A 17,108-nucleotide genomic window follows, 5' to 3' on the forward strand; every position below is an offset into this window, starting at 1 on the left:
TATCATCTAGTCTGTTGGTCCTGAAAAGTTATTGTTTTTTTAGCATTTATGGTTCAAATATTTGAGTAGTATATGCGAAATTTTTTTTGCCAACAGTAAGCGTAATTTATAGTAGTATCTACTTTTTACGCTTACAATTTTTGTCAATCCCTTTTCTCGAATTTTAACATGTACATTTATTCAGACTTGGCTGGGCTTCGAATTTAACCAGTATATCAAATGATTTATTAGTACAAACTTGTGTTCCAAATATTAACAATACCAAATACTATTTTCACTCCTTAGTATAAGAACTTATTTAACTTTTATGTTAATCTTTAATATACATTTTATTTTTCATATCTATCTTTTTTTTTTTAAGATAGTCTTTATAATAATGATAGTTAGCCAATATATTTAATTAGTAAAAATATTTTTTTAAAAACATCCATTTATTACAAACAACTAACATAATTAATTTTTTTAATTAATTCAAGTTAATTAGCTAGTTCTTATATTAAGAACCAGAGATAGTATTTTGAAAATCAATTAATCAAACATCCAATTATATTTCCCAGATACCAATATAAAAGCACATAAAATATCGGGTTCACATTGACCTCATCTTTCAGCATTATATTAAAATTTTACTCTTTGGCAATAGAACAGTTAGCAACAACTATTTTTTTTTTCTGGAATAAAATTCCTTAGTTATCACTAATAGAATCCTCAGAGTCCATCAACTAAGAGCATAAATACGTAAAATATTTGGAGAATTTTTATGGCAAGCCAATAAACAACCAAACCAAGCAGGGGCAAGCAACCCCAATATACATGGCCCAAAGTTCTTTTTCCTTTTTTTTTTTTTTTTGAGTCGACTGCATGTCGTTACAGGATGCTGTTGCTAAAGTCATTATTTAAGAATGTTACAACTTGAAAAGAAGCCATGTTTTTCTCAAGTCTCAATATTGTACAACCCATGATGAATACTGAAGACTCGATATGAGATCTCTATTTGAATTTAAAGATGGATGCACAGCAGCAGCAATTTTCTCCCGAAGGTTAAACTTCTTTGCAATTAGTGGACGAACATCATCAACATCAACCAAGCTCTCCAGAAAGGGCAGCAATAAAATCAATTCTTGATCTGAACGATCATCGAACCAACTCTCAATTGGTATTCCATTATCCACCTGAAACCCAAACGCCTGAAGAGGGAAAAATCAACAGCAGATATAAGTATCATTACTGGACCACATTTATATTTTTTTGGAAAAATCTAGCCGTAGAATATTCCTTAAACATAGATGTTTAAAAATGTTATAAATTAACAGCGTGGCAATGATGTCAGATGACCCCACCCCGAACAACTGCATGTTTAGCAGTCTTATAACTTGTTAAGTTTAGCAGAAAGTAGCTTCTCAAAAACAAAAACTACAAGGAGTCATTAGCCAAAATTGAAGCAGGTGATTGGCAACTTGTAAATTACAACTAAGTGTTAGGTAGCAAAATTAGGGTCAACAAGTTCTGACTAAACTTCACATCCAAAACTCTAATTGAGCATAAAAATAACAATCACCCATTATGACTACAGAAATGATCTCAAAGGGGACAGAAACGCCATTACCATACCTGTGGGGAATTGTCAATTATTATAACACGTGCCAAATCACGGCCTAGAATTGTCAAATCCTTGAGGTAGTTTCCATCCACATAAACACAGGATTCGCGGTAAACACGGTGACGAAAAATCTTCCTCTTTGGATCAAGCACATTTAGAAGTTGCTCAGCATATATACTTTGACTAGCTGTAAATATTATAATCTCAAACAGACTGGAAACTCTCTCTAGGAAATCTTTAAGGTGGGGACGACAGCGGACATAGACAGTATGGTCTTCAAAATTAAAATTAACAGGAAATGTGAAGTCTGCATCTTCACATGGTTCAAGAGTAGAATGAACCAAAGTTTCTGTCAACAAAAAAACCACATTCACTATTAGAAGTACAAAGACGGAGTTCAACCCATAGCTTGACACAATAATTATTATCTATTATTAATATAATAAAAAAGGAAAAGAAAAATAAGTTTAACCAACCAAATATCTATTAAACATTGAAGGTCGTCATACGATGTAACAAGACCAATTTTTACTCAAATGATGTAGTCTTAAACCACGCTTAAAATGAAGGACTTTATTCACATTAGGACTGAAAGGATGTCATAAACCATGAAGGGATATGGTCTATAATTATTTCAAGAAAAATGGCAATTATTGTTAACAAAATTCAAAACACAAATGTCTAGTCATATATTGTAAGGCCTAGAAAAAGAGAAATTATAATGCAGGACAATAAGACTAAAAAGATTATCAGGAAATGCGAGCATTATAACTCAAAGAGCTTCATTAACAGTAACATTTCAAAATCCAAATAAAAAGAAACTAAATCGTTAATTTTTTGTGTATTTTTTTTTCCTTGTGGGTTATGCAGGAAATTCAAAAGAGGCATGTAATTTGATTTTCTTACCATCCAAGTCCAGGACAAGAGTGGTAGGGGGACAACTTCTTGTCTGCCTGGGCAGTAACAGTGGTCTGAAAGTTGGAACCACTGATGACAAATCAGGTAGGGTCTTTATGAATAAGTAGGGATTGAATTCATCAAAATCAGAAAACTCGTCATCCTCTTGACAAAGATCAGAAGATATGGAGTCCTGGCCATGCTCATCAACACATTCCAGCTTTGAGTTTTTAACAGATAGATGAGTCACGGAAACCTCTCCATTTCCATCATTTTCAGAACTACAACCACTGTTATCTTCTGTGCCCAGCATCTGATCACCACAACTCAGTGTGTTGTGGTTGGATAGACTGTTCATGTCTACTTCCATTGCAATGGAAGATTCTCTATAAACTCGACCATCTAAAGAATCCCTCTGATGTAACTCTATTTTTTCATCCGTAGAGATGCTTTTCTGGTCCCCGTTCTGAAAAATTTTGACAAAATCAACTAGAGAAAACAAAAAGAAAAAGATCAATGACAATTTTATACAAAATCATAATTGAAATACTAAGATTATATCGTCAACAAGAAAAAAGAAGTCAGTACAAAGAATTGCTAAATACAACATAGTCATTTACCTCTATCAACAACTTGTCCTCCACAACCTCTCGATGTATGAAAAGCAGGAGAAAATATAGTTCCAGACTCCAAATGCATGGCTTGCTTGTCACAACCCTAGAGCATTATTTCAGACCAGAATGATATTAAGGCAATGATAATTTTTTTCCTTATATAAAGCATTTGCATCTAACATGCTAATCATATGCAGGAATATTCAGATATTTGCTTCATCATAGAGAACAAGTCTGTCAAGTCGTATCCTGAGGCAATTGTATAAAATATCAGTAAAGTCAATTTCATGCAAAAGAAGAAACTTAGCAGAAAACCCCAGACACACACGTGGAAAGATTGCCAAATTATCTTACCAAGTCTAGTGAAGCCCCATCAACTGTATCATTTGCCAAACAAGCGTTGGAAGTGTCATGATGTACCAAGTCATAATTATTCCCCAAATCTGTTGAAGGGATTGGCTCAGCACCTTTCTTCTTAAAAGTACTGACTGAAAGATACCACAAAGAAAAATAAAATATTGTTCAAAGAAATGTCATTCTGGAGTAAAGTTTACCTAACACGAGCATTTTTCCAGTAAATAATTAATCATCATTCATTAATCATTACAAGAGTAATGGAAAATTGATTGACTCAGTCTATGGCAGCACTTCATACAAAAATTTATTAGCATAGTTCAGATTATGGAAGAAGTAACCTAATTATGCGTCAGACAACACAACAAGGTGGAATAACAAGATATAAAAGAATCGATACAATAATAAAGGTAATGTTATTAGATTACTTTCAAGCCAAAAAAAAAAAAATAGTAGTAAGTAGGAACTTACTATGTTTCTTCTTTCTATTTGAAGATGTAATTAGGTCAGCAACATTCTTTTGTACTTCTTGCCCATTTTCAGAGGCCTTCCGCTGTGCTCTTGAAATCCTTGGACTAACACGCTCAGGACTACCATTTCTCCCAGAAGCTTTTTTCTTGGTTTGCATTTCCGCACTGCGAAAATGTCCTAGGACCAAGTTAGATTTTAGCAAGAGGAACCTCAGCAGAAAATAAAGTTCCTGAACAAGTATCTAGTCTCCAGCATAGCATGCATCCACGGGAAATGACTGAGGATCAGTGCTAAGGGGGGATAACTTCAACTATAGTTAAGAAATAAATATTGTAGAGGAATATTTAATATTTAGAGCAATATAACAGTCAGGCTCCACATCTGCAAGATTAAAGAACGGGGACTCACTAAATTAAGCAACAAGACGCTTCAACATAAAGGAAGAAATATTTAATTCGTGAAGAATATGCATAATGTCACTGGAATCCCATTTGCAGGAAATGAATATAAATTGATTGAATTCTGATTTCTTTGTTTTAAAGACAATCAGTTCATTAACATGCAAGAGATCACAATCAATGCCAATACGAACAAGAGCATATAATAAAAATCCTGGGGGGAAAAAGCCGAATTCAGACTCGAGTTTGCCTCGGTATTTCAATTGGTCAAGCATGCAGGACAAAAGATAAACATAAACCTTGGTCAAGCTCAAAATTTGTCCCAAAGCAACCATCATAAATATATTATCTATTCAAACTAACATAAAATAGACGAATAATCATCCAGTTAATGGGACTCTCCAGCCTACATCAAATTATCCCGAAATTACGAGCTGGAAAATGCAAAAACCCAGATCGCACCAAATTATTCATATAACATCGTTGTGAGGGTATCCATAGTCAGGTCAGCACCCAGCAGAAGTACAGACTGCCGAAAAACTTAAAATCAACTTAATCGAATTGAAACCCTAAAGAAGCGACATTCCGAAGAACATCTTCGAGAAACTTGCCGGGGTTAAATAAACAAGCTCAGACACGAAAAGACTATTACCTGAGACAAAAATCAAAGGCAAAAAGCTCCCAAAGCAAGCGCTGTACTGACTCTTTCCAGCAATCCCAGAGATATCAGAGAAGAAATATATTAGTACGAAAGCAGCTCGTCCGAAGCAAACCTGGAAGAACCAAACCCTTATAAGTCCTTTAGCGATGGACGAATGAGCTCATAGTCTCTCCAGTGCTTGGAAATTTTCCCTCCAAGAAGAAAATGAGAAAATGAGAGAGGGAAAAAGATGCGGGATCGAAAACTATTTTTGTCTGACCAGAGGGATGAGACGATAAATAATACGCATCATTTTTTTTTTCCACCGAAATTTGAAAACTAGTGCTTTATAAAATGGAAATTGAAATTTGGAACAGGCACGGGAGTATTATATGTATATCGATACTCGCTCTGTCAGAGGAGCACGTGTCTCGAGTGGCGGAGCGGGTTTTCCAAAATTTTCAAATTGTGGATACTGATTTCACTTGCAAAAATTTTATTTGCATCAAGGGGAGTATAATTTATCAAAATTTTTAATTTGTCTCCGAAAATTTGAAAAATGACAAATCGCTACATATCTTTTGAACAGTAGCCAACTTTTAGAAAAAATTTTTAAGAAGTCCGTACATGTAGGTTTGTTTTTTTTTTTGGGGCCTGAAGTACAGCTAGGTGGTTGGGGACTCTATTTTTTTTTATGTTTGGGACATTTGGTAATTTTGTTTTCACGGCACTACGCCATGTAGAATTACATTACAATTTAAAGTACGGCGTGTGGGCAGTTTATTTTGAGAGGTATTAAGAGAGTTGGAAATCCTTATTTCACTCTTACCTTACATTATTATTCTTACTAATTGAGCTAATTTAAAAACATAACTTGTCTTAAATACTACCTCCAGTCCTAATTATAAGAGCCAGTTGACTAATTTGAAGAGATTAAGAAAGTAAGTTGAATTAGTTATTTGTCATAAATAGGTGTTGTCTTTCCTAAAATATATTTACTAATCAAGTGTATTGACTAGAACCATCATTGTTAGAATAGTTAATCTGGAAAAAAAATGTATAAATATAAGAAACAGAGTGGGTTGAGATCTTATATTTAGAATCAAAATAAAAGTCAAACAGGGTCTTATATTAAGGACCGAAGGTAGTACAAAAGTGAAGAGATTGCAAATGGTGCCGAGGAAAGCTTGCGTGCTCATCAAAATCGAAAGTCATTATTTATCACTGCTACAACTAATTAAGTTAGGATTATTGTTGATTTGCATCCTCTAATCACGAACTTGGAGTACAATAAGGCGTCTTTTTATTTGGTTAGAGATCAAATCGTTTGTTAAAGGATAATATCCGTATCATTCCTCAGCATAATACCCAATCGTCAAAATCACAGGGACTATTGGGTTAAAGAAGCCAGTTGTGTGTCAGTTTTTATGAAGATAAATTTATTTATGACTGGGGAAAAAAATCATTAGGCAGAAACACGTGTGGAAATATTTTATTAGATATCCTAAAATTTCAAACAATATATAAAAACAGACAATAGTTTGAAAAATTGGCCACAATATCTAGGAACCGAGAAAATACGTTAGATTTATTCAGTATGCTCTATTTTCTTGTGAAGTATTTTGGTGCTTAACAACATTACTACATGGGCAGATGAGAAAACGAAGCAAAATTTTTGTAATTAGCGTTGAAACTTTACTCCCTTTATCTTTTGGATAGAAAATTTCTTTCTTTCTTTTTTGCCAACATATAGAAAATTTCAATGGCACGTGCTTTTATTTTCTTTTTTCTTTTTTGGCCCAAAAAGTATTTTTACTTTCTAATAATTAAACCCATAACATCTAAGGGCGTCTTTGGAATAGTAGTAGAATTTTTTAAAAACAGTTTTTTTAATTATAATTTATGAAATACGATATAAGCATGTAAAATAAGTTTTATCTTGAATTGTATAAATTAGTGATTTTGGGGATTCCGATTGTGATCCCAAACAGGCATTAAGCCTAGCACCACAAAACATACCAAATAGCATAGAAAGTAGAGATGATCCAAATAATAATAAAGAACGGAAAATCCAGCAGAATGTTTGGATAGAAACAAAACAATAATTTTAAAAGTGTTTTTATAATATATATATATATGCTAAATATGTAAAAGAATTTATATGAATTTATGAAAAAATACATTTAAAAAATATTTTTAGTTACCCAAACACCCCTTTAAAAGTGGCATTTGCTAAGCACAAATAATAATAATAACGTTGGCTTTGAGGTTTTGAAATCAATCGAGCGGAGGGGCTGTCATCCGGAATCTTCGCCAGGCCGATATATAGTACACCAGGCCTCACCCTGAGAGGGCCCAATTGTTCTTAACAATCATTCCGAGGCCCATAACTGACAAGGGAGAAAGGAGTATCGTATGTGATCATTTTAACTTGGCCCAAGTACAAATAATCTTTTTAATTCTGGATGTTTTCGGATTAGTACTGGGATAATATATTTTGAGTAAAATTGGTTTATTCATTATAATTTTAAGAATAAATCTGGCTATAATGGATTTATAAGATTGATTTTGGATATAACTGAAAGGCATAATTGAAATACCGAAACAATTGTTTTCTCCGTGTTCGCGCGGGTGCATGCCAAAATCAAAGTTTAATAGATAATGGAAGTTAGATATTGTTTGTCTTGTGTTTTCATGATTCCAAAGATAGATCAATTTGAATCAAACCAAACGCCTCCTTTTGATATTTCTAATATTTAACATGCACCAAAATATTTTTCCTACTAGTTCCAAATCCAAATTTATCTGCTCCCTCGAAGTCTATCATATCTTGTTTAATTTAGAATAATAAAATTTTGCTAGAAAATAATGGATAAATATATACATGCTCAAATTATATCTGCAATGTAAATCATACATGCTTTACAATTAGTTGATTTGTGAGTACCAATGCATGATTTATGAATATCAATCAATTTTTTGACTGAAAAAGCGAACATCAATTAAATCTAGCAAGCTTATTATGCATTTGGTGTTAAAAAAAAAAATCATGCTAGCATGATCTAAACCAAATTCAAATGAAAGCTGACTCTAAATTAGGCTGTGTTTGGGTGACACCCTAAACTATGGTTTGGGAAATAAATCACCCAAACACCCACCCAAAAACCAAAACCATGGTTTTGGAAAAAGCAAAAAAAATTTGCTTTTGGAGAAAGAGGGAGAGTGTGAGAGCCTATAGGATATGTATCTTGTTATTTTTTTTATAAACATATTTAATCTTATATTTTATAAATATATACATATTAATTATTTATTAATTATATTATCTTATGTATTATTAATTATGTTAATAAAAAATATATTATTAACAATTTATTCCTTCAAATTAAAATATATCATAAAATCTATTTTTTTCTGTAATTATCATATTAACTTATGTCTTTTTTTTAGTAATTTGTATATATAAAAAGTGCTTCTGATAACAACTATCCAAACACTCTCATTTCTCAAAATCACTTTTTCATAAAATCTATTCTTCCAAAAATCTATTCTCCAGAATCACTTTTCCAAACCACGGTTTGGTTTCATTCAAACACACCCTAAATCGATCTCTCTTAAGGCAAAGCATGTCTTGAATTTTACTAAACCCATTCACGTGGTCATGAAGTTTTGCCCAGCACAGTCAAATTAAATATTGCCTCTGGTTCTTAATATAAGAACTAGATAACTAATTTGTAAATATTAAGAAAATTAATTAAATAAGTTATTTATAATAAGTAAGTGTTATTCTTGAAATCACTTTGTTAATCATATACATTAGATTGGAAACATTTTAACATGTGTAAATGTATAATCTGGGGAAAATTAAATATATATGAGGGATAAAATAAATTAAAGTATTATATTTAGAACTAAATTGAATCCCCAACTAGCTCTTATGATATAAGATAGTCTCCTGATTCTAAATGTAAAAAACATTCAATAATGTATTGAATTTGAGTTTATATAAATATGAAAAGGTAGTTTATTAATTTAAATTGAGCCTCATAATACTCATAATACTCGAATAATAGTAATAATAACAATGCATGCCACACCATCTTTAGCGTTCGCTTGCGTATGTGTGTACATGCACCAACCATGCATTGGGACGTCAGGTAAAAAGTCTAAAATCTGGGTGTCGAACTGTGATTGGCTCTACCCAGCTTATGAATTCGAGTGATGGATAAAAGTAAAAAACAATTGGCCATAGTTGCATGTTAGTGCAATGAGACTCTTCAATAAATACGTTCAAAATTATAATTAAAATGGACAGCTCCAAAAAGCTTTATTAAGTGGACATTAATTTAATTAGTGCTTTAATTTTGTTATTTCTGCGTTGCGGCTGCACGCGGCTGTGCGCACAGGCTAATGCTCATTTATATATATGATTCTCCACTGTACTGATATTTTATTTAAGTGCTAATAGATTCTTAATTACGGGTTCCGTTGGATATATTATACTACTTCCGATCCTTACTATAAGATCTAGTTAACTAATTTAAGGAGATTAAGAAAGTTAGTTAAGTTAGTTATTTGTGATAAATAGATGTTGTTTTTCTTAAAATATCCTTACCAATTATATATGTTTGAGTTACCTATTGATGCCAACTCCTTAACATATGCAACTAATATAGGAATTATTTGAGGGAAAAATAGATAAATATTGGAGATAAAGTAGATTCTGATCTTATATTTAGAATCAAATTAAAAGTCAAACTAACTCTTTTATTAAGGACCAGATGTAATAACCTATGAACCAATTAAATCAATTTAAATATTATAATAATTAAGTGGAATTATATTAATTACGGGATCTGTTTTATACTACCTCATGTCCTAATTATAAGAGCCAGTTGACTAATTTGAGGAGATTAAGGAAGTAAATTGCGTTAGTTATTTGTCATAAATAGGTGTTGTCTTTTCTAAAATATCCTTGCTAATCAAGTATATTGACTAGAACTCTTATTATTAAAAGGGCTACTTTGAAAAAAAATGTATAAATATAAAAGACAAAGTGGATTGGGGTCTTATATTTATAACCAAAATAAAAGTCATAGTACTTTATAGGTGGTTCAGAGAAGGTCTTTCGAGTTCAAAACTATTTTTAATCAAGTTGTTGTGGATAATAAAATTTTGTGTAGAAAATAATGGACAAATATATACATGCTCAAATTATATCTGGAATGTAAATCAAATATACTTTACAATTAGTTAATTTGTGAGTACCAGTGCATGATTTATGAATATCAATAAATTTTTTGATCGAAAACCCGAATATGAATTAAATCTATCAAACTTATTATACATTTGGTGTTTAAAAAAAAATCATGCTAGCATGATCTAAACCAAATTCAAACCAAAACCGACTCTAAATTAAATCGATCCCGTCTTAAACTAAAATCCGTCTTGAATTCTACGAGACCCATTCACGTGGTTATGAAGTTTTGCCCAACACAATCAAATTAAATACTGTCTCTGATTTTTAATATAAGAGTTAGATAACTAATTTATAAATATTAAAAAATTAATTAAATCAGTTATTTGTAATAAATGAGTGCTATTCCTAAAATAATTTTGTTAATCATATGCATTAGAATGGGAACATCTTAATATGTGTAAATGTATAATTTGGGAAAAATTAAATAAATACGAGGAATAGAATGAATTAAAATCTTATATTTATAACCAAATTAAATCTTCAACTAACTCTTATGATATAAGATAGTCTCCTGATTCTAAATATAAGACTCATTTTCTAGTGTAAATTAAATTACAAAATGAGTTTTAAATTTATAATATAAACACTTCTTTTTAGCAAGAAGCATTCAATAATGTATTGAATTTGAGTTCATACGATGATACGAATATAAAAAAAACGTAGTTTATTAATTTAAATTGAGCCTCATAATACTCGAATAATAATAATAATAATAATAATAATAATAATAATAATAATAATAATACGCGTTCGCTTGCGTATGTGTGTATATGCACCAAGCATGCATTGGGACGTCAGCCAAAAAGTCCAAAATGTGGATGTCGAACTATGATTGGCTCTGCCCAATTTATGAGGTCGCGTGATGAATAAAAGTATAAAACAATTAGCCATAATTGCATGTTAGTGCCATGAGAGTGTGAGACTCTTCAATAAATACGTTCAAAGTTATAATTAAAATGGACACCTACAAAAGGCTTTATTAAGTGGACATTAATTTAATCAATGCTTTAATTTTGTTATTTCTGCGTTGCGGCTGCATGCGTCCGTGCACACAGGATAATGCTCATTTATATATCTGATTCTCCACTGTACTGATATTTTATTTGAGTGCTAATAGATTCTTAATTACGTGTTCCGTTGGATATATAATAGTACATCTGGTTCTTAGTATAAGAGCTAGTTAACTAATTTGAAAAGATTAAAAAAATTAGTCAAATTAGTTATTTGTAGTAAATAAATGTTATCTTTTCTAAAATATCTTTATTAATCATGTATGTTTGAATTACTTATTGATGCTAACTCCTTAACATATGCAACTAATATAGGAATTACTTGAGGGCAAAATAGATAAAGATTAAAGATAAAGTAAATTAAAATTTTATATTTATAACCAAATTAAAAGTCAAATTAGCTTTTATATTAAGTATCATAAATATCAGAGATAGTAATCTGTAAACCAATTAAATCAATTTAACTATTATAATAATTAAGTGGAATTATATTAATTACGGGATTTGTTTTTATACTTTTATAGGTGATTTTTAATCAAATTGTTATGAAAATGACATTTTAATCTTTAGTCGTAATAACGCTGTCGCTATGTCATGCGGGCATCCAGATATTTCTATTTGGAGCATCAATATATTATTAAATATTAATCATGAGTGCCCATAATTAGAAATGTTGAACAGCTTTGCTTTTCAAGTTACAATTTTACTAATCATAAAAAAACCAATTACACGCGCTTATAGCTGAAGCCAATATAAAACTCAAAAAAGGCCCTTGTCATGCAAACCTAACACACAAGAAAAATAAAATCGCTAGAAAAACAAGAATAGTACCAGTGCAAAATAACAGCAAAAAAAAACTATATATCACCTCTGATTCTTAATATAAGAGATATATAACTAATTTGTGAGTATTAAAAAAATTAATTAAATTAATTAATTATAATAAATAGTTGTCATCTTTTTTAAAATATCCTCATTAATCATATGTATTTGAATTATTTATTGATAGAAGCTCATTATCATGTGCAATCATTCTAGGAATTACTTGAGGACAAAATGGATAAATCTTAGAGACAAGATAGATTAAGGTTTTATATTTAATATCAAACTGAATATCCAACTAGCTTTTATATTAAAAATCGAAAGTAGTATGTAACAACAACAGTTACCCGTTAACTAAAAAACATTAACCCTATCAACAACAACTTATCTTAGTGGCCACCCGTCACATTTGGATAAGGTTTGTGCCCGAGCTTACATTGGGTGAGAAATGGCAAAAATGAAGCGTATTATTTAGATGATTTGGATGCAAAAATAATGCCAGTCGCTCACAAAGGCTACAAAGTGAGAGAACCAGCAGAGAGAGAGGTTCTTTTGATGAGTGGGGGAGAAAACACAGAAATTAAATTGTTATCCACGAGATGTGATGATGAATCAGTAGGCTTTAACACGGAGTTAGTGGTGGGACATTGCCAGCAAGAACTCAGTACGATGATTTTATTTTTTTTGACCTTGAGTACGATGACTTGATCTCGTATTTTTTGTCCTCAAGAGGGGACGATTTTAATATATCTGTTTAGAAAGCGATTTTGATGCAATCCCCTTCTCTCTTGTTTGGATGTTTCCTAGAATCTAATAGTCTTATGGATAGCTGGCAAAAAAAAAAATAGTCTTATGGATAAGGTTCAACGTAGGAAGGTGTGGCAAAAGGATTCGTAGTTTATTTTTTGAAAATATATATTCTTCCGATCTTTTAATATATGACTTAATTATTAAATTAATTGTCATTTTTCTAGAATCTAATAGTCTTATGGATAGCTGGAAAAAAAAATAGTCTTATGGATAAGGTTCAACGTAGGAAGGTGTCGCAAAAGGATTTGTCGTTTATTTTTTGAAAATATATACTCTTCTGATTCTTAATATATGACTTAATTACTAAGTTAATTGTCATCTTAAATACTCCTTCGGTCCTTAATATAGGACCGAATTCTTGAGTTGGTTTTGGTTCTAAATATAAGATCCATTTCTCATATTTATCGATTTTCTCTAAATTACTCATATAAATACTCCCTCAATTATAATCAAGTAGAAGAGGGAGATGAGGTATTAAAAAAGATTATTATGGTGTTTTAAGAAAAATGTGTCACTTTTCTTATAATTAACTAACTTACCTAACTTCCTTAATCTAATCAAATTAGTTAAATGAGTCTTATATTAAGGACCAGAGGAGTATAAGATTTATTTTTTATATTTATCAATTTTTTTTAAATTATTTGTATGACTACTTCCTCAACCATAATCAAATAGAAGAGGAAGAGATGATATTAAGAAAGATAATTATGTTGTTTTGAGAAAAATATGTCATATTTCTTATAATTAATCAACTTACGTAATATTTTTAATCTAATCAAATTAGTTAAATAGATCTTATATTAAAGATCAGAAGAGCATATAAATATGCGACGTATCTGAGAGACGGAATAAGACCACATAAAATGTATTTACTGTAAGTGCTGAGAATTCAACGAGAAGGTACAATATTGAAGTATTGGCGGGCAAGAAGGCAACTGGATGATTTGTTTAACTCGTGACTTTGGGAAAGTGATGGAAATCAACTACTACCTCCGATTCTAATTATAAGAGTTAGTTGATTAATTTGAAGAGATTAAGAAAATAAGTTAAGTTAGTTATTTGTAATGAATAGGTATTATTTTTCCTAAAATATTCTTACTAATTAAGTGTATTGGCTAAAATTACCATTATTAGAAGGATTTTTTTTTAAAAAAAAGCATAAATATAATAGACAAAATGGATTGTGGTATTATATTTAAGATCAAAATAAAAATCAAATAAGATCTTATATTTAGAACCCGAGATACTAGTATTTTGGAGTGAACTCATATATAGGTGGGGATTGCAGTATTAATTGTTGAAAACAACTCTCTGTTTTAGTAGTTCTAACTATTCCTCCGATCTTAAACATAAGACCTTTATACACATTAATATAAGGATTTTATATTTAGGATCGAAAGAGTATTAATGATAAAAATGATGTTTTAATTCCTTCTGCGGAGAGAGGCAAGTCACATTCTGCAAAGAATCTAGTCCAACTTAATATTGGATCCAATTTTAAAGATGATACTATATGCATCTGTGTATTTAAAATTGAACTAAAATCTTGCAAATGGAAAAAATAATCATAAAAGAAAATTTTTATGGAGAATATCAACACAAGTCTCATGCACCAAATTATGTGAGTCTCATATATTACAGGAGTACTAGAATGACTCACTCTTCGAAACTCATAAATAAAGAGACTTGATATGCATTTTATATTTAATTACTACTATATAAAAGGATTGAACATACGTTATTTTTATTGTGGGTGAACATACTCTTCATTAAACAATTCATATAATAAGTTCAGGCAGCTTAGGAAGTAGCGTTGAATCTAGGAACAAGTTTGCACTTGAGAGGTTTCTTCAGTTCAAGTGAAAGCTTGAGACATTCTGAAAGATCCACAGGTTCTATTGAAAGCCACACGAACTGATGAAGAAGCTGTGCGAGCCAGAGATGAACCGTGGCTAGGCCTAGTGCTCTTCCTGGGCAAACCCGTCTCCCGGCACCAAATGGTGCGAGCCTTAAGTTCGAGCCCATGATGGACACGTCATCTTTCGTGAACCGTTCGGGTTTAAAGACCCACGGGTCCTCCCAAACACACGGGTCATGTGTTATGGCCCACATGTTAACCATTGCCGTGGTGCCGGCTGGCACGTGGAACTTGCCGATATGAACATCGTGGACAGCAAGCCGCGCCCACGAGAGAAGTGGGCCCGGTGGGTGAAGCCTGAGAACTTCCTTCACAATGGATTGGAGGTAGGGAAGGTTTGAGATGTCAATATCTCGCACACGATTGCGTTGCCCAACACGCTCATCAATTTCTTGACGGGCTTTTGTTTGGATATCTTGGTGTAAAACCATCCTAGTCATAATCCACTCAAGAAGGATCGCAATTGTGTCTGTTCCTCGAAACATCATTTCCTACATCAACCAGTCAAATATTTTACTCACATCAGGATGATAAAGGATCAAAAAAGAAATTTAATTACTAAATTACTCCTCTGGTCTTTAATATAGAACCTAATTGTTGAGTTGATTTTGGTCCTAAATATAAGGCCTATTTCTTATATTTATCAATTTTTTTCTAAATTACTCATATAGATACTCCATCAACTATGATCAAGTAGAAGAGGGAGAGAAGATATTAATAAAAAAAATGTATGTCATATTTCTTATAATTAATTAACTAACCTAACTTTCTTAATCTAATCAAATTAGTTACATAGGTCTTATACGAAGAACCAGGGGAGTATCATTTTCTATTACATGTTTCTCAATTACTATGAGGTTTTTGAGTGATTAGATATGTTTTTTGAGACTTTATAACAATTCTCCTATTACAATCTTATTCATAGTGTCTATATATTTTAGGCCAGCAAGTATCAATATATTTCTATATAAATATATTTATTTTTTTGGTACACATATAAACATATTGTTCTTAATTGGCGAGACATAGAGAGGAAGATTCTTACCCACAAAATAGCTACTATATCTGAATCACTTAGCCTCTCCTCTTTGGGCAAAGACAAGAGAGCTCCGAGAAAATCATTATCTTCTTCTCCATTCAATTTTGCACTTGTTTTTCGTTCTTCTACCATTTGACCCACAACCCGAGTAACCTTACCTGCCAACTTTTGGCACTTTCTTTTCACTCTACCAAAGTCCATAAATTTAAATGGAAAATAGTCTTCCCAATTGAACTGGACAATTAGTTCATACCCTTCCTTAACCATATGGCCTAGCTCCTCTCTCTTTGAACTCGTGCAATTACCAAAGACGCCCTCCAATATATTCCCAAGTGACCCTTCTTGGAATATTTCCCTCACTTGCACCACCCCTTTCTCTTCCATTTCTTTCCACACTTTTTTCATCATTTCCTCCACCACTTGTCGCCGGATTCCTTCCTGCCCTGAGATTCTCTTCGGACAGAACAAATGGACCGCTGTGATCTTACGAAGTTGGCGCCAATACTCACCATTTGGAGCAAATCCAATGGCACGCTCGAACATGAGCAGGCGAGCCGATTCTTTGATAGGTCGGTCTGAGAACGCCAAGCTACATAGGATTTCTTGAGCTGTCTCCGGATGGCTTGCAATGATGACTGGGTTGGCTCCTAAGCTAATCACCATGAGCCGTTTTGCATTTAGCGAAGCAGCCATTGTAGCAAGTTTACGGTGGGCTAGAGAGCCCATTTGAGGCAAAGACCCCAATATGGGCCAGCCCATTGGGCCAGAGACATTGATATTGTTACCATAACCGTAATTTCTCCATGCAAAACCCCCTGGGACGAACCAATAGTTGAGGGAGATAGCAAATATAGAGAGGAAAAGAGAAAGAGGCCAAGAAGAAGAAGAAAGGATAATTTGGGAAGTTATTTCCAGACCAAGTACTAGGAATAGGAATAGTACCGGGATAAGCTTCATGTTTGGGAGAGACTTGAGATTGGAGAGAGTTAAGAAGAGAAGTGGGAGTGTTATATGACTATTGAATAGCTCATGAAACTATGGGGAGATGGACGCCTGTCGTCAGGGGGATGAATTGAGTTGTACATATAGGGGTTTGAAAAGTGATCGAGTTAAAGGATGTCGGGTTAAAATCTAACCATGGTTAGTCATTTGCAATTTTACATACCACACAATAATATATTTTGTTAAGTTAAATATTCTAGAGAAAAGGGCTTTCACCACCAACTCACTTCGTCACATCAGACCAAGACCCACCCCTGCCCTTTTGTCGTGATC

The 17,108-nt window shown here is 32.2% G+C and overlaps 2 protein-coding genes across 5 annotated transcripts; both read right to left on the reverse strand.

Moving 5' to 3' along the window:
- Nucleotides 1–671: 671 nt before the first annotated feature.
- LOC114729370 (CTD small phosphatase-like protein 2) lies at nt 672–5,244 on the reverse strand. 4 transcript variants are annotated; one of them, XM_028916368.1, is made up of 7 exons: nt 4,987–5,244; nt 3,937–4,100; nt 3,466–3,599; nt 3,118–3,214; nt 2,507–2,986; nt 1,612–1,949; nt 672–1,187 (listed from the first exon to the last, which is right to left on the reverse strand). In XM_028916368.1, exons 2-7 carry the CDS (start codon nt 4,091–4,093, stop codon nt 942–944), a joined length of 1,452 nt encoding a protein of 483 aa, XP_028772201.1. In that variant the 5' UTR covers nt 4,094–4,100; nt 4,987–5,244; the 3' UTR covers nt 672–941. The 4 variants fall into 4 exon arrangements, with proteins under 4 accessions (XP_028772201.1, XP_028772203.1, XP_028772204.1 ...); XM_028916370.1 differs by having other exon boundaries at nt 3,937–4,095; nt 4,987–5,242; XM_028916371.1 differs by having other exon boundaries at nt 3,466–3,554; nt 4,987–5,242.
- A 9,210-nt stretch (nt 5,245–14,454) lies between these two features.
- LOC114729373 (cytochrome P450 78A5-like) lies at nt 14,455–16,874 on the reverse strand. The gene is made up of 2 exons (XM_028916374.1): nt 15,840–16,874; nt 14,455–15,285 (listed from the first exon to the last, which is right to left on the reverse strand). Exons 1-2 carry the CDS (start codon nt 16,788–16,790, stop codon nt 14,677–14,679), a joined length of 1,560 nt encoding a protein of 519 aa, XP_028772207.1. The 5' UTR covers nt 16,791–16,874; the 3' UTR covers nt 14,455–14,676.
- Between the last annotated feature and the right edge of the window lie 234 nt (nt 16,875–17,108).

This window comes from Neltuma alba, unplaced genomic scaffold (assembly GCF_004799145.2).
Source record: "Neltuma alba isolate B1F8T4 unplaced genomic scaffold, ASM479914v2 tig00012629_pilon, whole genome shotgun sequence".
Lineage (NCBI taxonomy): Eukaryota > Viridiplantae > Streptophyta > Magnoliopsida > Fabales > Fabaceae > Neltuma > Neltuma alba.

What these genes read in the sequence shown, in the direction of transcription:
- LOC114729370 (XM_028916368.1), bottom strand. Translation starts at nt 4,093, where the DNA reads ATGCAAACCAAGAAAAAAGCTTCTGGGAGAAATGGTAGTCCTGAGCGT. An exon ending in AAATAGAAAGAAGAAACATA is followed by an intron (nt 3,600 to 3,936) that starts GTAAGTTCCTAC and finishes GGTATCTTTCAG; the next exon opens with TCAGTACTTTTAAGAAGAAA. An exon ending in TCTTGTCCTGGACTTGGATG is followed by an intron (nt 1,950 to 2,506) that starts GTAAGAAAATCA and finishes TTTTGTTGACAG; the next exon opens with AAACTTTGGTTCATTCTACT.
- LOC114729373 (XM_028916374.1), bottom strand. Translation starts at nt 16,790, where the DNA reads ATGAAGCTTATCCCGGTACTATTCCTATTCCTAGTACTTGGTCTGGAA. An exon ending in ATATAGTAGCTATTTTGTGG is followed by an intron (nt 15,286 to 15,839) that starts GTAAGAATCTTC and finishes TGGTTGATGTAG; the next exon opens with GAAATGATGTTTCGAGGAAC.